The 20,411-nt window shown below is 36.5% G+C and overlaps 1 protein-coding gene across 1 annotated transcript; it reads left to right on the plus strand.

The window, feature by feature from the left end:
- Positions 1–939: 939 nt before the first annotated feature.
- zgc:92360 (ArfGap_ADAP and PH1_ADAP domain-containing protein) lies at positions 940–19,184 on the plus strand. Its single transcript, XM_017481782.3, has 11 exons — positions 940–1,379; positions 7,616–7,746; positions 9,947–10,038; positions 11,014–11,096; positions 11,211–11,323; positions 13,523–13,678; positions 14,571–14,654; positions 15,608–15,670; positions 17,523–17,594; positions 18,559–18,790; positions 19,072–19,184. Exons 1-11 carry the CDS (start codon positions 1,292–1,294, stop codon positions 19,098–19,100), a joined length of 1,143 nt encoding a protein of 380 aa, XP_017337271.1. The 5' UTR covers positions 940–1,291; the 3' UTR covers positions 19,101–19,184.
- Positions 19,185–20,411: the final 1,227 nt, after the last annotated feature.

Genomic DNA, 20,411 nt, shown 5'->3' on the forward strand with positions numbered 1-20,411 from the left:
GGTGTACACCCTGGATAGGGTGCCAGTCCATCACAGGGCACAATCACATACGCACTCACACACCCATTCATACACTACGGACAATTTAGACATGCCAATCAGCCTACCATGCATGTCTTTGGACTGGAGGAGGAAACCGGAGTACCCGGAGGAAACCCCTGCAGCACAGGGAGAACATGCAAACTCCGCACACACATGGCCCCGGGGGGACTCGAACCCCAGACCCTGGAGGTGTGAGGTGAACATGCTAACCACTATTATTAACCACTATTGTTATTATTATTATTATTAATAATAATAATAATAATAATAATAATAATAATAATAATAATAATAATAATGTTCTGATGCATGGTGAATATGATGAATATTATGTAGCCTACTTGTTTGCAGTTTCAGAGCACTTTATAAATGAGATTGATAGTCTAAATACAGAATAAAAGTTATGTAAATACACTTAAGTGTGAAAGTTTGCATTCCCAATGGTTTCTGAATTGGGGGATAAAATGGAAATAGTTTATGAAAAATCAGTTATTTTTCTGTGACCCTGTTGGTCCCAAAGGTAAACTGTTCAAGGAATGTGAAACAGGGCATAGACGTTATAGGAGAATATTTATAGGCTATCACACTAAGATTCAAGTGGATACAAACTTTTGAACTAGTGTCATTTTCATATCACCTGTGGAACGCGACTGTTTTCTTTTTCACCCCCTGAGGATTTGTACACTTCTGCACTGTAGGGATTCTGTCAGTGCAAGCAGCATGCACTTGTTGCAACTGCGTAGTCGTTATAAAGCGCGCGTTTCTCGGTTCTGCATGCGCCTTTCTGTTTACGCTACAAGTTAGAACACAACCCGGTAGCTCGCTCTCGCTCTCTCTCTCTCTCTCTCTCTGTGTGTGTTTCACTTCCGACTGTTTGAATCTCCCCAAAACACTCCCTCTTCAAACACTCCCTGTTTGTGGGGCCCGCGCGCAGCTCGCGCTCTCTCTCCACATGCGCATTAGTTTCTCACATTTATTGACGTTACCGGACATTTTTTACCAGTTTTGATTTTTAATTTTTTTTCCACGTGAAGCTTTTTTTTCCACCTGAACCTTTCCCTCGTTGGTTTGTTCAGGAGAGTTTAACAGGCACTCGTTGGATTACTGAGTGATAGTCTATCTCTCTACCTGTTGCGACTTGTCAGGACCTACGTGTGTTTGCGTGTGCGTGTGTTTGCGCGCGCATTCCCAGGTGCAGTTCAGGCGCGGCCTCAGCGCAATAGCAAAGTGTCGCGAGCGTGGTCGTGCCATGGCCGTGAACGAGAGGGCTGCGCGAGCTCTGAGGGACATCATGAAGCGGCAAGGCAACGGAACCTGCGCGGACTGCGGCGCTCCCGGTGAGTCAGTTTCCGTGTGGAATGTTTGTGTTCTAACGTGTGTGTGTGTGAGAGAGAGAGAGAGAGAGAGAGAGAAAGAGAGGGGTGACCGTAAACCGGACACGCACAGGTAACGTCATGTGGTCAGCTTGTCAAACTGTACTCTATTGAAAAACTGGTTGCCAAGGTAACCCAACTGGCAAAACTTGCTAGCCTATATGCTATTCCACTACATAGTATGCAAAAATAGTACACATTGCACTATTTCGTAGTATGCAGTTTTGCAGCTATTGATTAATTAAAGGACAAAACAGTTGTTGTTTTCTCCCATCCGTGCTGTTTATTTATTTATTTATTTATTTATTTATTTCACAACAGTGTTGTGAAATGTATTTTTAAAACAGCATATGCTTTAAAAAAAATAGTTGTAGTGACATAATATTCACTATTGTTAAATGAGGTAAGAAGCCGAAATCATCCCAAAGTGGATTATTTTGCAATAACAGCATGAAACAACAACAACAAAAAAAATATTTATAATATTGTGGAACTTACATGACAAGCTAGCCTCTCATACACGATAACCTGCCTCTCCTTTTTTCTCTGTCTTAAACAAACAAACAAACAAACAAACAAACTAATGTAGATTGATACCAAGAAACCGGAAAGCAGCAAAAAGTCTTCCATCCTGAAGACTTTACTGTAGTGGAAAACCTACTGACTGTTACAAAGCGCTGACCCTGAACACTCCTTACATAAATGTTGAATAAATGTCTCCTAACAAAAACATTTCTGTTTCATATCAACATGTTGTGTTTTTTGTTTTTTTTTTTTAATCTGGGGACTTGAACCCCTGCCATTTTTTAAAATTATTTAAAAGTGTCCCTCTGAACATTAATTAATAAACAATTATATTATGTAAAAAAAACTTTTGAATTCAAATGAACATGAGAGCATGCACAAAACAGTAGCAAATTATTCACAAGAAAGTTGGGGAATGTACCTAATTATTTGTCCGACTCGAGTCAGATAGTCTCATTGTTATGATGCAATCGAGATGCGTCTTGCTTCAACAGGCAGACAGGTATGCTGAATCCACTAGCTCTTCTGCTAACCTTTTCGTAATATTAGCAGCCTTTTATATGCTTATTGCCGGTAGTTTTCAAATTGATTGAGAGGGAGTGTGTTGGTAAGTACTAGCTACTCAAGTTCGTTACATTTCCAAACATGCAAGTAACCATGTTATATTACATGTATGTTATATGGTCAGTAAAAGCATAATGCCAAACAGACAGAGAAGGCCGAAATATAAAATAAAACTGAAGAAGGAGGCATCAAAAGGGACATCTTAAAACTTTGAGACTAAAAAGCCACAACAACAAGCAGTGCTGCAGTTTTTATAGAAATCAAAGTGATGCCGCCAAATGTAAATTTTAAATGTGAAATTAATAGTTTCACTGAACTTACAGTAAGTGACATATAGTGGGTGTGTCACTACATTTGTGGATAGTAATACATTACATAATGTTTAAATTTTCTTTTAAAGATTCATTGGATTCATCTCCCAAATAAAAGTTGCCGTTTTGTTGTAGTTATTTCTATAAATGTAAAAAATACAATACCAATAGGTTGTATTAGTAGTGTCATTCTCATATTCATTATTGTCACCACACACAATCTGTTTATAATGTCTATCAGGGTGATATGAATGTGTAGCTAAATTAAAGTTAGTAAAGTAGTAATGTAGTTAAAGTAGTAAAATTAGCTCTTTGGTGATATAGTCCTATTTTTTAACATTGGAGCCCGAGCCCCTGAGGTACTCTTTGCATGTCCCTGTTTCATTATTATTCTTAATGAAAAACACATCATCAAAACAGTACAATGACAAACTCGCTTATATTAAACCAAATCTTCCGTCATCGTCTTGTCAGTCAGCTTTCCTCACTCTCGTCACACGCTAAATGAAATCTGACTCCTGCTGATCTGTGCTACAACTCCGACTCAATCGACTCATGCTGAATTGAGCAGCCGCGTTCAGTTTTTAATTGTAGGATCCGTTCTCTAACTGAACTACATGATTTTTATTACTATGAAAAAGCAAAACGACAGTTGGGGCGGTGCCGTGTGGGCAAGTGATGTAATCAGTGTGCGGCCAAACACAGTGTACCGACTATCGCAGCAAGCTTACTGACGATCATTCATTACTTTATATTCAAATATATAACCTGTTTAAATGATTTCAGTGTGTGTATCAGTACGTTTTGTACATTTTCAGCAAATTTAAACAATACCCTGATACTACTGATAACCATGATGGTTTTGGTCACGATAATCGTGATATGAAATTTTCATACCATTACATCTCTATCCACCATACAGGTACCGGTGAATTAGTTGTTACTATCGTTAGTAGTCTTATACTATTGTAAGAGCTGCTGTTTTAGAAAATTAATCAACAACTTGTCACCAATCAGATGTTGTATAACGAAGGAATAAATCACTTCAGCATGTCCTGAAGTTTTATATTCTTCTTATACCATCTTAGTTTGTCACCAATTACAATTTGTAATTTATTAATGAATATAAACTGTAATATACAACAAATTTGCTGATATATTATCCACTATTCTCTTTAAGATGAAAATCTTATGATCTTGTAAGTCACCCAAATCTATTTTAGGTCTTCATATTTGTTGGTATGTTGTGACTCATAATGTGTTTCAATGCGTCATTTCATCTCTCTTCCTGTGGTTGCATCTCTTCACACCCGCTTTGTCTCTCTCTCTCAGGCCTAGAAATGTAGGAAATTGAAGCTTGCATTTAAAAAAATGCAGTAAATATGTGTATAATAATAACAACAATAATAATAATAATAATAATAATAATAATAATAATAATAATAATAATAATATATTTAAAAAATTACACTCTAAAAAACGCTGGGTTAAAAACAACCCAAGTTGGGTTACTTGTAGCCCAACGGCTGGGTAAATATAAGGCACAACACATTTTGGGCTAAACTAATCCATCAAGTTGGGTTGTTAATTTTAACCCAACAAATGGGTTGTTTTTCAAGCCAAAGGATGATTTCATTTTTAAAAAAGTGCTGGGTTAATTTTATTTCATAAGTGGGTTGCTATTTTCAGGGTTATTTTTACCGTTTGAAAATATCAAATGTACTGCATTATAAACAAATATGTCAACATGGTATCTCCTTTATTTATACACAATAAGGTGTTCAGAATGTATTGTTAGAGCTGACAAAGTGGTGTTTATATATATACTTTGAAGTAAATGACTCAAATAAGTCATATAGTTTAGAGGAAAATGTTAGATTTTGAAAAAAAAAAAAGAGTAACCAACCTACGGTCCAGTGGGCATTATAAACAAGTAAGCCAAAGCTAACAGAGATAGCGGTGCATTTAATGTCATGTAAAACTATACTGTTATCGCACATTTGACTTTTTCTAGTGTACAGTAATTGTTTTATGGATAAATATATTAATATATATATTAACAGTCTGTCTGTGTGGAAACCGCTACCTCCACCTGAGGCAAATTCAGTCTGAGTTGATTTGACCCAAGGAGCTGGGCTAAGGCGTCGAGGTGGGGGAGGGGTGCATTGATGCAACTGTCAGTGAAAATGACCCAGCCACTAACCCAGTGGATGGCTTACACAAAACTACCCAAAAACTACCCAATACTGAGAAAATAACCCAATTAAATGACCCAAAAGGCTCAACCCAGTGTTTGGGTAGAAAAAATAACCCAGCATTTTTTATATTCATGAAATATAGCCAGTCCATGTCCTATGGGAGTGCACAACATAATATATTAGAAGCATACATTTATATAATATGTGAAAACTGAACAAATGAAGAAGTAATTTTCCATTGAGCTCTCTCTAGCGCCCAGGCACAGGCGGCTCCCCGCTACAAGAATAGACATGTCCACGGAGAAAATACCTCAAAGTCCGATAAAGCCACACAGCGGCATTCATTAGTTCTTTAAAACCTATATGTTGAGACTTGCTGCTTGGCAGAAACACAGTGGAAAATTAGTTTTCTGTTTGATGCTTATTAATGCTCCATACACCACAGCATTGTTGAATTCTCAATTCTGATTGGTCAAACATCACTGCGAAAGACTGTGCAAAACAATTTCTTACAATTCAAGTAGCTTGTTATGATATGTTGAAGATTTCTATAACATTTATGGAAGGAGTCTCCCGTTTCAGTTCCTTATAATGGTTTTCCACCGCAGACTTCTATGACCTTCCGTGTTTCCGGAATAGTTGATAACATGACAAGATGCTTTTTTTAACTTAGAGAGAGAAAAGGAAAAGGCTTGTGAGGGAACTACTGTTTATAGCTGCTATAATGTAAGTGATAACAGGAACTAACTTGTCTCGCGGACGTTTTATGTTGTACAATAAAGATTGGTACAACTCTGTAGTATTAAAACACGTCCAGATGTCCTGTTATCAGAAAATAATCATCTTTGGGGTATCACACCACCTCATCACGCGTTATTTTCCCAGAAAAACACCTCCCAAACTGGTTTATTTACTTCTGTGACTTCCTCATTCTTCCTCATTCTCAGTTATAAGCTTGCGTTGGGAATGAATGGCATTCACACCAAACGATGTCACATCAAGGCTTCACCAGACAACAGTACATTGTGACATATATTGCAGTCATTCCTTTCGGTCATTCATTCATCTTCAGTAAGCACTTTATACTGGTCAGGGTCACGGTTGGATCCAGAGCTTATTCCAGGAACACTTTACAGAAGGTGAATCGGACTATCCCAATATGAATAAGTAATACCATTTTATGAATAATATAATAATGACAATATATGCATAGACTTTTTTTTAGTTGACTTCTGATTTTGATTCTACACAAGCCATTCGAATAGGAAGCTGTTTTGAGATTTGTTTCACTTTCAGAGCTCTAAGCTCCCTTTTCAGCTTGCTCTAGTACAAACTGTTAAAAAATAATGTTTCCTGATGATGTAATTTTGCCCTGTGGGCACGTAAAAGTCACACAGACTGGAATAATTTATGAAAGTAAGAATTTTACCTTTTTTTTGTTTTCTTAAGAAAAAAGTGTGTGTGTAAAGCTATTTAGTGACTTATTTACATACCGGTGAGTGTGTAAGATAAAACCTACAGGTGTGGGGACACCCAGATAAGCACAGAGTGAGTGTGTAGCTGTAAGGAGTGGACATTCACCCTGGCTAAAGACTGAACATTATTGTGTGTCATCCAAAACTCTTTCCAAGAAGGTTGTGAAACTACAAAGCGTACTTTTATACACTATTGGCACATTCCCCAAATTTATTTCTCTCTCTCTCTCTCTCTCTCTCTCTCTCTCTCTCTCTCTCTCTCTCTCTCCCTTCCTTTCCCTTTCTCAAGCTCTAAATGGTACTTTCCAAGTTTCAAGTTTGCAACAAGACTCATTCCTTTTTAAAAAAAAAAAATATTACTTAATAGACATGACATCAGAAGACGCCATCGGTTTCTCTTCCTTTTTTGTGTTGCGTTTGGGGTTTGATTTTATGAAACCCATCTGGCACTTCATGAAGTTTCATGTGAATGTTGAACAGGTTTAAAAAAGGGGCTGTGGTGATACAAATATAACGTTTTATGTAGGGATAGGAATCTCTAGATTTATAATATAATCTTTTATCTCTATAGCTTGCATTATGGATTTTTGTCTAGAATCAGTAAATTTTATAAACATTGATTTTTGATTAAGGGTGGCATGTGGCTTAGTGGTTAGCACATTTGCCTTGCATCTCCAGAGTTGGGGGTTCGATTCCTGCCTCCATCCTGCATTCATGGAGTTTGCATGTTCTCTCCATGCTTCGGGGATTTAACCAGGTACTTCATTTTGCTCCCCCAGTCCAATGACGTGTTGTAGGCTGATTGGTATGGATGGTTGGATATAATTAATGCTTAAATATTAACAGCATAGTTATCAGTATTTTCACTTGGATGGACCCATGTTTCTAGATCTGCTAATAGATACTTTTATCCTGGAGGTAAATCCTTTTAGGCTTTGCCATTTTTTCATAATGAGTATAGATACTCACACAAGCTTGGCCACCTGTGTCTCTCTTTCTTTCACTATCTTTGTTGACATTAGTGTATGCAGTACTTATAAAACAATAAAAATAGGCAAATAACGAACAACATTATTTTAACTCAATGTCTCATTTTCCTCTTCGATCCGTTTCACTTATTTGTTCAGACCCAGAATGGGGATCCTGTTCCCTGGGAGTGTTTATTTGCCTCACTTGTTCCGGCATCCACCGGAACATTCCCAACATCGGAAAGGTCAAATCTGTCCTACTGTCCCACTGGGAGGACTCTGAAGTTCAGGTAACTGAAAAACACTGCTATGTCTTTATCTAGTACAGCACTGTCGAATTCTCGATTCTGACTGGTCAGAAGCTGTTGATTAACTTTCCATAACAGCAGCTCTGACAGTAATTCCTGCTGCATGGAAAATCACAGGTTTATATTAACGTGCTATTGCTTCTGTAATAACAGCTTACACACAGATATAATCTAAGTCTAATAATTAAAAACCTGCTGTTATTTAACAAACAAAAACATAACTATTGATATGGGGAAGTTTTCTGTTTATGGAAGGACAGAAAAATGAAAGGAGTCTCTAGTGTCAATGCTTTGTAATGGTCTGTAGGTTTTTCACCACAGGAAAGTCTTCATGACAAGCGTGAGGAAAAAAGTGAGGATGGGGGTGTAAGAATAAACTCCGGTCACGATTCAGTTTGATTCATGATACTGGCTTCACAATTCCATTCAATTTATTTCTCAGAATATTTTGAACAAAATTGTAATGAAGACAGCTTATGACTCCTCCCAAGACTTTTATATTTCTGAATCTTAAACAATGCAAAACAATGTGCATTTTTGTATAACACTAAATACATAAAAGACTGCTATGAACAGAGATTTAATATTGTAAACAAAAAGTACTGCATCTTCACCTTATCTTCAAAATAAATAAATATTTTTTTTACTTTATAAATAATGTATAGATTCTCCCCAAAATTTTATTGAATAAATAAAGAGAGATGAGAGATGGTGAAAATGATTGATTGAAACATAATGAGCTCTGTAGCAGTGCCTGAGATGGAAATTAGAGCTCTAAAGTCGGCTAAAATGTAGACGTTCCATAATACCAAATATAACTAGAAATGGATAAAAAGTATGACCTCATTCTTTATCTGATAACCAAAAAAATTAATTGTTGGCAAATTGCTGTGGTATAAGAATAACAAAACAATCAATTTCTGTGCTTCTTGAACACATTTGTACGAACAAAAAGCTCAAGCCACAAAAGTATTCTAACCATAGAGACAGTATCAAAGATTAAATGAAATAAACAATGTTTTTGTTAGGTTTAACAAGAAAAAAAAATACAACAAAAATTAACTAAAGTAATCAAAGGTAAAACACTGTTTTAAATATATTAGTTAAATATACAATGGTTCTTATTAAAGCTAAAGTTAGAGCAGTGAATGATTTTCTCTCTTTCTTCTGTGGACCCTGTTCAAGATCAATGATGACACAAAATTGTTAGCTCACCCACCCTTAAGTTCATTAATCAGATATTTTAAATAACCAACCACAACTTTTTATGTATTGTAACCAAGAGCAGAGAGTTCAATTAAGCCGCAGAATGCTGTATGCATGCAACCGTATTAAGCACAAAATATGGCCTGTATACTAGTGTCGTGTGAAAACTTAATGTAATAGGTTGGAGAACTGGGGATGTTTTCTTTTGAGATGTTCATGCATAGCTGTTGTGCTGCTGTGGTATATCATTTTAAATTTTACAGCGCGCATAGCACCATTTTATTCAGTCTCTGTTAAAAATATTCCCACACTTTTGATCAAGTTCTGGTTGTTTGGCATAACGCCTGATTATCAACTTGACTGTCATTCAGAATGAATTTAAACAGCGCGACACATCGACGAATTCCCGCCATCGACGTATTTACATAGTCGATGTAATTGATTACGTTGACACGTCGTTCCAGCCCTTCACTTGACACTAACTCATCTTTAATGTGTTTTGTCTTTAATGTGATGTCCAGTTATGTTTTATTCCTTATTAATGTGGAAAATTCAGCTTCTGTCAACACAAAACTAAAAAAAGTGTTTCATTGCATGAAAAACAACATTTGTGCTGTCAAATAACTTGCTAACAGTAACCGCAATATTGGATGTATCAGTTTGTTTTGATGTAATTTCACATTTATCAGATATCTGTAGCCTAACAGTTTTCTTGTCGGTGTACAGTTAGTTTACAGACTAAAGCCTGCCTTTTTCCATGTAGTGTGTGTTAGTCTTCATCTAGCCTCAGCATCTTGTGTGTGTTTTCTGAGCGCATGACGCTGCTGGTTGGATATTTTTAGTTGTGGGATTTTTTTCTCAATTCAGCAGTGACACACAATGGAGCAATTTATTCTTGTGCATTCCAACTGACAAGTTGCGTGTGTTCATGATGTATAAGTCTGTGTTTTGAGTGTTTTTTTCCCCTATGTCTCAGTTTATGGCGGAGAATGGAAACGAGGTGTCCAAAAGTAAATTTGAGGCTTATGTGCCGGCGTACTACTACAAACCCACTCACAAAGACTGCCAGTAAGTCTGCCAATGAGACCAGACTTATAATTTCTTGCTTTGCAAAAAAAAGAGGTGTTGACATATGTACTTTGCTGATTATGGGTTAGGTTGGACTTATCTGGCCATCTGGTGTTTAACTAAGACATGGTTAACATACAGTCTAGCCTGCACCAGTGCATACACATTAAATCCGGACATAGAGACAGAACAAGAGTGTGTATAATGTATTATATGTAACATATGTCTGCAAGCAGCAATTAAGGGGGCCAAGCATATTTGGCTCCACAACTTATCGAAGGAGGAAGATCAGAAGCCACTAGGACCATCAGCACTTGTTCACCAAAGGAGATATAGTAGATGCAAAGGCAAAACATCAAGCTGTAGCTGAGATATTGTAAGAGAAGGAGATTTTTGGGAAAAAAAAATTCAAAATGACATAAATCCAATATGTTGGAGGTGAACATCACTTGCAAATTGGAATCCTGTTTCTATGACTTTGTGTTTCTAGAATTGTGTTGCAGAGGTATTATTGTGAATGTATATCAGAATTTACCCTATTGGTGGTGCTTGAATGGCATATGCCAAAATTCCTGTGTAGGTAGCAAAGACTGTCCTGTCACTGTCCAGATTCCATAAAAATCATACAAAGTGTTCTTTGTTCTGCCATAGACTTCCATGTGGAAGCATAATAATAACAACAATAGTAATAATAATAGTGTAATAATAGTAATAATACAATAGAATTCCAATGTAGTGCCTATGAAACTTTGGTCCTTGGTCCCCTAAAATATATATAAGGAACAAAATGATCAGTTTTGTGCAAAAATTCGAAAATTCAGATGTGACATCGTCTTCACTTATAAAGCTGAAAATGCAAGAATTTAGCTTTCTAATTCTGGCTGCTTGGCAATTGACTTAAAATGTAAACATGTACTGTAGTGTGTATATGACGCACGATTTAATATGTGTATCTGTGCATGTGTGAATTCATAGAGTCCTGAAAGAGCAGTGGATCAGAGCTAAGTATGAGCGTCAGGAATTTATTCAGGACAGTAAGCCGCTGGTGTATGAAGAGGGTGAATATTAACCTTTATAATGAGAGATCAACATAAAGACGCATTTTTTCAACAACAGATTTATCAACAGAAACCTCGATAATACTGTATGCGTCCTATTTTTCTTGATCACAGGGACCAGAGATGGAGTGCTAATGAAGAGGGGGCGAGACAACGGGCAGTTCCTCAGTAGACGATTTGTCCTGTCTGAAAGAGAAGGGACACTTAAGTATTACACAAAGTTTGATGTGAGTTTTAAACATAGTTCATACACGGCACCCTTCAGAAAAGTGTAGCAGTGCTGCACAATGAATTATATTATTATATTAATTATATTCCAACCATAGTCACATTAATGGTTTCCTCAATTAGCTTAGTAAAATTGACTGCCTCTAACACCATGGTAATTTGCAAATGATAACATATTTTTTTATCTATTAAGAAACAGCATGCACTTTTTATCAATTTATAGTTATGTCTAACATTGTGGAACATCCACAAAACAAATTAGTTCCTCGTAACACTGTCTGTAAATTATGGCAGCTAAATAAATCTGTAAAAGTAAGAGAGATTTTGCAGAAAAATTATTTATGCCAACGGCATTTCTCTCTTATGAGCTGTCAATTAGGGTCATGTTTGAGAAATGTGTTTTTGAATGGCAATCTGGATGATTTTTTATTAGCATATGACTTGGCAACAAATGCACTATTAATTGTTGTGAAAATAAATGAAAAGTGTTTGAAAGTTATACTACCTTTTTGTCACAAATTAATAAAAAAAGAATTGAGCTGTTTTTTTTCTGGACATTAGAAATTGGGGAATGCCAAGAATACTACACTCTGATGCTATGGATGGTGTAGGCTAACAGTAAGGTTGCAAAACAAAAGTGCAGTTTTTCCTCCTCAAGCAGTTGTGCGTAGTGAGAATATAGATTGGGGTGAACAGGCTGGAGCGCTCTGGTGTAATAGTGTTTAAAATATTCATGTGTGCTGAAGAAGAAGGGTGTGTGTCAGTGATGAGAGGTTAAACACACCTTGTAATCTTCAGGCCACTACTTGTACAACCTCTCCTTGCCTCTCCTCACCTGCTGCTGGAAGTCAAACCTGCTTGCCTGTCTGAACATCTCTGTGATTTTAGTCCAAGAAAGATGGACTAAAGATGACCTTCTCAGAGGGAAATTCAGCACAATATATTGTACTATAAATACACAGACACATATGTCTGCAAAATAAGTTAGTTCCTGTTATCGCTTATGCTATAGTAGATATAAACAGTAGTTCCTTCGCAGCATCTATTTTTTTTCTCTCGCTCTTGAGGTTAATAAGATAAAAATGGCAGCTTATCATGTTACAGAGAAACAACAAAGTCCAAAGTAATCTATCCTAAAGACTAGACAGAAAACTTGCATATATTTAAAATAAACATCTCAACAATGACTAAATCTATTTATTTAAATCGCTTTGTCATTTGTTATTATAGAATCAGTAACACATTAGAACTGGCACATTAATATAAACCAGAACTAGTCAGAGCTAGTGTTATAGAAAATTAGTCAACAAAATCATAATGGAGAATTCAACATGCTGTGGAATGAAAAAACATTATGGCCTGGAGAATATTTAGAAATTATTTACTGTATATCATGGTTAGAATGGGAGCTAGTGCAAAAGGTTGAAGGAACATGAAGGTTGAATAAACACTAAATATTTGTCTTCTTCATTTTGTCCTAAAGAGGTTTTAATCTTTTGAACTCTTTTGTGTATGGTGCATGAAGTGGACACATTAAGTGTCTTTGTGATGGCTTATGCATGCTTGGTGATAATTTCTTCATGTGCATTAGAGCTGCAACAACTACTCAAAATCATTAATAAAAATCAATGTCAACGAATCTCATTATCGATTAGTTGTTCTGCGCACGGCACGGGGTACATTTACTTATTATGTTACTTCTCTTTCGAAAACACGCTTCGGAGAGTAAACACTAAAGTTGCATCCCAAATGACCTACTATACACTTACGCTATGCATTATGTACTTTTTAGAAATGTAATATCATCTCAAATGGAACACTACCATTTTTTTTTTTTACTAACCGGAAGTATAAGCCGGAAGTATAAGTATAATAATTATGCATAATTTTTTATGGATGCACAAAAAGCATGAGTAACATATATTCTAGTGTGTGTCTGTGTGTATTGGGTTCTTTTCAGTCTTATATAATTGGACAAACAGTTGTGTAAATTTTTTGTCTGAAGTTTATATTTGTAACACTCAGTTTGTGGATTTTATTTTAAATAGCCGAAAAAATTGTACTGAAAGTTTCCCCCTATCCAATTAATCAATTCATTGAAAAAATAGTCGGCCAACTAATCGATTATGAAAATAATTGTTAGTTGCAACCCTAATGTGCATGCTTGTGAGTAACACTCTCATTTTGCATTCACACAGGCTAAAGAAGTAAATAAAGCTAAAGCTGTAATAAAGGTGGACACCATCAACGCCTCATTCCAGCCGGAGAAGATCGGCAACCCTAACGGCCTCCAGATCACTTACCTTAAAGACTACAACACGCGCAATATCTTCCTCTATCACGACAACAGCAAGGTCAGTATTTTAATACATTTCAAAATATACTGAGGCTAGAAATTTATAGGAAATACATTGTAAATTCATCCAAAGCTCTCTTCGATTCACCTTGCGTCAAACATGAGTACAGCTAAAAGGTCTTATTTACCAACAAACATCACTGTGAAAGACTATGCAAAACAATTTAGTGCAATTCAAGTAGTTTTCCACAAAAAAGCACACAAAATTCTTCGTTACATCGCACAATTTGACAAAAAATTTACAAAAAACTCAGCAAAATCTTGTACAGACGGATGTTTACATCCTGTTATTACTTATGTTTTAGCAGCTTTCATATGAGTCCTTCCCTCAATTCAAATTATTATTACTTTTATTTATTTATTTGTTTATTTTTAAGCAGTTTGTCATGGTACTGAGAAACTGCAAATCATAAACACCACCTGGAAGACTATTATTTGTCAGAAAATCTAATCCATTAAATTAGAGTTTGATAGATTATAAGCATAAGTCAGTAACCTGACAGACTGCATTTTTGTCTTATTAACTTAAAGAGAAGGAGGATGTTATAATTAAGTAATAATAGGAACTTGTTTCCAGGACATTCCACAACACTAAACATAAGTATAACCAGGTAACGTGTAGAAACCTGTTGTCTTTAGTAACAAAAAAAAGTAAGTGTTGCCAAATTGCTGTGGTATAAAACATTACAGGATGTGCTGCTATAGGAAAACAATCCACATCAGGCTGCATCACACCACCTCACTGTTAATTATTTTCTTATTAAATGTTTTTCACTTTATGTAGAACATGAGGGTTTACCGAGAAAGCTGTTCTTTACTGTTCAATGTATCAGATCCAGTCTTGATATACATGGTGTGTCTGTCTGTCTCACTCTGTCTCTCTCTATCAGGAAATAGTGGACTGGTATAACTCGATTCGAGCCGTCCAGCTGCATTACTTGAAAGTAGCATTCCCTGGGGCTTCCGAGCTTGAAGTGAGTAAACATAGGATATTAACACCATCATGTCTCTGCTTATTAATCAGTCATTACTCAGCCTGGACCATCTGATAGATCCTGGGAGTTTAGGGGGTTAATAATAGAGTTCTCTCTCACACACATGCACACACACACACACACACATATATGCATGCACATCTATGTACACTCCTCTTCTTCTTTTCAGTTCCTGTTAATATGTTGGACTCTTTACTCTGCTATTGTGTGGTTATAAATACCGCACATACATTTAATTTTGCTGTAAAGATCTATTAAAACATGGCAACAAATTTGTTTATTGATGAGTTGGGTTGCTGCGTAGTAAAGAAAGATGATTTAAAACATGTCTTTGGAGGTTCTATGTAAGTGTGTAATATTCTGAGATTAGTAAAAATATACTGAAATATTTTAGTTTTTTTGTGAACACTGATGAAAGACTGAAAGTTGTAGCAGCATTTCAGGCAGGATGCATGCACAAAAATATTTCAAGTGGGATCTAGGATCTGACCACTACAAGACAGCGGTTGTCAGTTAACAAGCAACATAATTACTGAATGCTATTTAAGTCAAAAATAAATAAAAATATAACTATGCCTATGATATATAAATAATAAATCATAGGCAAAATAGCATCAGCTGTGTATCCATAATCCAGAATGCTAGCATAACGTTTCCATATAGTTAACTAGCAGGTAGTATCGTGCTAGAAGCATATTTCCCATTCCAGGCAAAAATAATCAATAGCATAAAAAAAAAAGCCCTGACTGACAGATTACAGTAAAAATGAAATAAGTGTCCTTATGAAATTAATTTAACTGAGTTTATTCATTCATTTTCTCCTTACTGTTATTCATCTATATATCTTTTATATTATTTTACATTGACAAGCAGATTTTGAACTTCAACTTGACTCCAATCTAAGCTAAATGCCTTGTGTGCTCTTTCTTCAGTTAAAACCCAAACTGACACGAAACTTCCTGAAAGAGGGTTACATGGAGAAGACAGGACCAAGGGTAAGCTCACACAGTAATTACTCCTCATGTGTTATATTGCATGTTCAGTGAAGAGTCAGACGTCTGTATGTATAAGTGTCTTATAGCTCGATGAGTTCGAACCTGAGCTCCGGTTACTTTATCTGAGGTACTCCAGTTTTTTCTTATGTCTGGAAAATATGACCTATTCACTGCTCTAAATGAATTCTTATAATGTAACAGGCAACATTTTATTCAACATATTCTTTGGAATTTACCTTAAAACACAAACACAAAACTTGGTGGGTGTGGTCTTGCTGATAATAATAATAATAAGACGAAGAACAACAATAAGGAGAAGCGGTATAGAAGATGGATGGATGGATGGATGGAACAACAACAATAATAACAATTATTATTATTATTTTTAAATAGCTGCTTTCATGCATTAAAAATGCAGTTCAAAGTGCTTTACAATGTAAAAGTACTAAAATAGGCTAATAAAAATTGTAAATAAAAAAGGAAGGACTATTCAAAACTATTATCACAACTTTGGGCGCACAGTGGCTTAGTGGTTAGAACGTTCGCCTCACGCCTCCGGGGTTCAAGTCCTGCCGGGGCCATGTGTCTGCGGAGTTTGCATGTTCTCCCCGTGCTGCGGGGGTTTCCTCCGGGTACTCCGGTTTCCTCCCCCAGTCCAAAGACATGCATGGTAGGCTGATTGGCGTGTCTAAAGTGTCCGTAGTGTATGAATGGGTGTGTGAGTGTGTATGTGATTGTGCCCTGCGGTGGATTGGCACCCTGTCCAGGGTGTACCCCACCTTGTGTCCGATGCTCCCTGGGATAGGCTCCAGGTTCCACGCGACCCTGAAAAGCAGTAAGCGGTAGAAGATGGATGGATGGTTATCACAACTTTTCCAATGTATTATACTTTGGGTGGTTGAATCTCTTTTTGTAAAGGATTCTAGAATAATTTTGAAACATATATAGTACTGTGCAAAAGTTTTAGGCACATGGCAAAGAAATGCTGTGCAGCAAAGATGCCTTCAAAATAATTAAATTAAATGTTTCTACTTTAAAAAAAAATACCATAAAGAGCATAAACAGTAGTAAATGAAGCAAAGTCAATTTTGGTGTGACAAAAAAATAAAAATTCTGGTCTCAGGTATAATTTGTGTAGTTTTATAAGGAAATTAGCTGTAAGTTTTATTGAGTATCTTGCAGAACCAGCCACAGTTCTTCTGGAGACTTTGACTCTCACACTTGCTTCTTATTTTTGCAGAAAAACCCAGCAGCCTTCATTGTGCTTTTTGTCTCTTATGTAATATGTTACATACAAACATTATTCTGTAACATTTAATTTTGTGCTAGAAAATAATGTTTGGAATCTAAAATATTTTTTGTACTGACTCGATAATGTAGAAGTCATAAAATAAAAAATCTATAACAAAGTTTTATATACATTATATATATATATATATATATATATATATATATATATATATATATATATATATATATATATATATATATATATATGTATATATATGTATATATATTAGTGAGAGTAATCAGGGAGGAACAAGTAACACAGAATAGGTCAATGGTAAGATGGGTGAGGGGGGTGACATGGGGGAATCTGACACAGATTTCTGTAATTCTTTAACATTTATTGTATTCAAAAATAAGGTGCAAAAGCTACTAAGAGTTAAATCAGGTTTTGTGCCACAGTCTTTACTAATCAACCAATCAGTCAGTTCATGACTCCAAATATACTGCTTTCCTGTAGTGCTACAAATAAATTATGTAATTAAAGGGTAATAAATGGTATGTTTGCTTCATTTCTCTCTTGCTCTTGCTATCTGTTTTTATCGCTGTATCACTTCATTTGCAGCAAACAGAGGGTTTTAAGAAGCGGTGGTTCACCCTGGATCACAGGAGATTAATGTATTTCAAGGATCCTCTGGTAAGACTGGTTTCTATTTTTCTACCTCAAAGCGTCCTCATTTGTTAGGATTTCCTGATGAGACGCATCTGATGATAAAACTAACAGTAATTCACACAGGATGGTAGTATTGTGTTATCATTAACTATGTGGATTTTCCAGCAGTAGTCTTAATGGATATTTTCTGTATTCACACAATATAACCTGCTCTCATCATGTCCTACTGGTAGCGGTGGGACGATTATAGGTTATCAGTATTACCTGACTTTATTCAAATGTAAACCAATTCAAATGATGTCAGCGCTAGTAATGCGGAGTTCCATCACATGAAATAGGAGTAATAGATCATGTGATGTTCATATAAAAAAGCCTGGCCATGTGAAAAATTTAGCTTTTCTGATTAGTTTCAATTTCTAAACAGAATTTAATTTTCATTTTTAGGAACCGTTAGATTGAAGGAATAACGAACATAGTATTATTTCCACTGAAAGTGATTAATGCATCAAGTTGCACCCTTCATTGTTCATGTCATTTTTATTTTTTAGGTTCTATTTGATGACAAAACGTGAAGACAGGAAAATACCTTACATTATTTTCTCAGACATTTTACATGCTTGAGACAGTTTTACTAAAGAAATTTAACATTAACACTAACACTAACCATTATATTTTTATTAATTAGATTATTAGTGTGACAAGGTAGAATAAAGAGATATTTTTTAGGATTCCCACATATTGTTTGTCTCCATAAATAGTATTTACATTGCTGTAATGAAGAGGAAGACATATCTTGTTGTGTATTTTACAGTTGTATTACTATAAAATTTGAGGCACTCATTGCTAAATGCTGTCCAGAACATAAGGCTTAGGCATTCTGCACCTAGTGACTCACTCACTATTAGACATCCTTAACAGGAAGCAGGTTTCATAATACCTCAGGATATAAAGCCTGGCTGTGTGGTGTGTGTGTGTGTGTGTTTGGCAGGATGCATTTGCTAAAGGCGAGGTGTTCCTGGGTCACAGAGATCTGGGTTACAGCGCCAGTCCTGGCTTACCGGCCAGCACTCAAAGCAACGGCACCTGGCAACATGGCATCACCATAGTGACGCCCGAGCGCAGTTTTCTGTTCACCTGTGAGACAGAGGCGGAGCAGCTGGATTGGCTGAAGCACTTTAATCACGTCATCAGCCTGCAGATGTCGCCGCAGGAGTACAGCAGTGAGTGTGCCAGCATGCATGCCACGGATCTCTAAATATTGAAGTTTTCGGTTTGTTTGTAATTGAGGACTTTGCTTTAAGTAAGAGATATATTTAATATTATAACATTAAATGATGTGCCAGCGTCTTTGACTAAGGTGAATGTTTTCCAGTTGAGAATTTATCAGTAAATATGATGTAAGCATTATGAATTCTGGATCATGTAATTGCATTGAAATGTATTATGTTTTTGTTTGCTTGTAAAAAAAAACCCTGATGTTAGCTCCATCTCTGTTTTTCAGTGGAGGCCCTCTTCAAGCATAAACACTGATGGATTCACGCACTTTTCTCGACCCCAGCCTGACCTATCACCTCTTGATTTTGAGAATTAAACACTACTTGTTTATTTTTTATACATGGGAGTACTTGAGTAATTTTAGAGCTAGTGTGTTTACTGTAATTACCAAGCCAAGCAGCCAAGGAGATCAAGATCTATTTCAGTAACAGTCACTTTAAGAGTGTTTTTTGGTTTCTTTATTGTGTATTTGATTTGACATAATATTCGATTTTGTTGATGTGCCTTAATACTATTAATACTTAATCTAATCTACCAAACTACTGATGTGGAATACTGGTCCATGTTCTAGTTTAAATTGGTCTAGTGAAGCCTGAATTGCATTTGTTATGTGCTGAGGTGCCCTCTACTGGTCAGGTTATGCCATGTAATATTGAGCTTTTAAAGGAAAAATCCACCATACATGACTTGTATATCAAGCCTTTATTGGGGGCACGGTGGCTTAGTGGTTAGCATTGCACCTCTGGGGTTGGGAGTTCGATTACCTCCTCCACCCCATGTACACGAAGCTTACATTTTCCCCCCGTGTTTCAGGGATTTCCTCTGGGTTCCTCGACTTCCTCCCCCAGTCCAAAGACATGCGTTTGTAGGCTGATTGACATCTGTAAATTGTCTGCAGTGTGCGATTATACCCTGCAATGCATTGACACTCCATCCAGGGTGTTGCTTGTCTTGTGCCCCAAGTTTCCTGGGATATCCCCACGACCCAGTGTAGGACAAGCAGTACACAAAATGGATGGATAGATTCCTGTATTCTCCCCCAATCCAAAGACATGCATGGTAGGCTGATTGGCGTGTCTAAAGTGTCCGTAGTGTATGAATGGGTGTGTGAGTGTGTATGTGATTGTGCCCTGTGATGGACTGGCACCCTGTCCAGGGTGTATCCCGCCTTGCGCCCGATGCCTCCTGGGATAGGCTCCAGGTTCCCCGTGACCCTGAAAAGGAGTAAACGGTTGAAGATGGATGGATGGATGGAGATTCCTATATTACAAACAGTGTGGTTCAGTGTGCTTATAGTGTCGTCAGTGGGAATTCATCTCCTAAAGACAGTGATGCAAAAGTGCTTTATGGCCTCACTGAAGGTGAAATCACCTTAGAAAGCTTACAGGCTGGCATACTCTCTGCAGGTCTGTTTTCGCTGTTGTGTGCAAGTGCCCCAGTACTGCAGGTGGCGTTATTAAAATTGAATGACAATTTCCACAACCTAAGGCAGAACAATTGCTGCTGCTCCTCCATGTCATCCATCTTGAAATAAATCAACTTGGTCACACCTCATTTATAGCAACT

The sequence above is a fragment of the Ictalurus punctatus genome, chromosome 12 (assembly GCF_001660625.3).
Source record: "Ictalurus punctatus breed USDA103 chromosome 12, Coco_2.0, whole genome shotgun sequence".
NCBI lineage: Eukaryota > Metazoa > Chordata > Actinopteri > Siluriformes > Ictaluridae > Ictalurus > Ictalurus punctatus.

Bases quoted from the DNA above. Each gene is read 5' to 3' on its own strand.
- zgc:92360 (XM_017481782.3), top strand. From the start codon at position 1,292: ATGGCCGTGAACGAGAGGGCTGCGCGAGCTCTGAGGGACATCATGAAG. The intron at 1,380-7,615 runs GTGAGTCAGTTT...TTATTTGTTCAG, and splicing joins CGCGGACTGCGGCGCTCCCG to ACCCAGAATGGGGATCCTGT. The intron at 15,671-17,522 runs GTAAGCTCACAC...CTTCATTTGCAG, and splicing joins TGGAGAAGACAGGACCAAGG to CAAACAGAGGGTTTTAAGAA.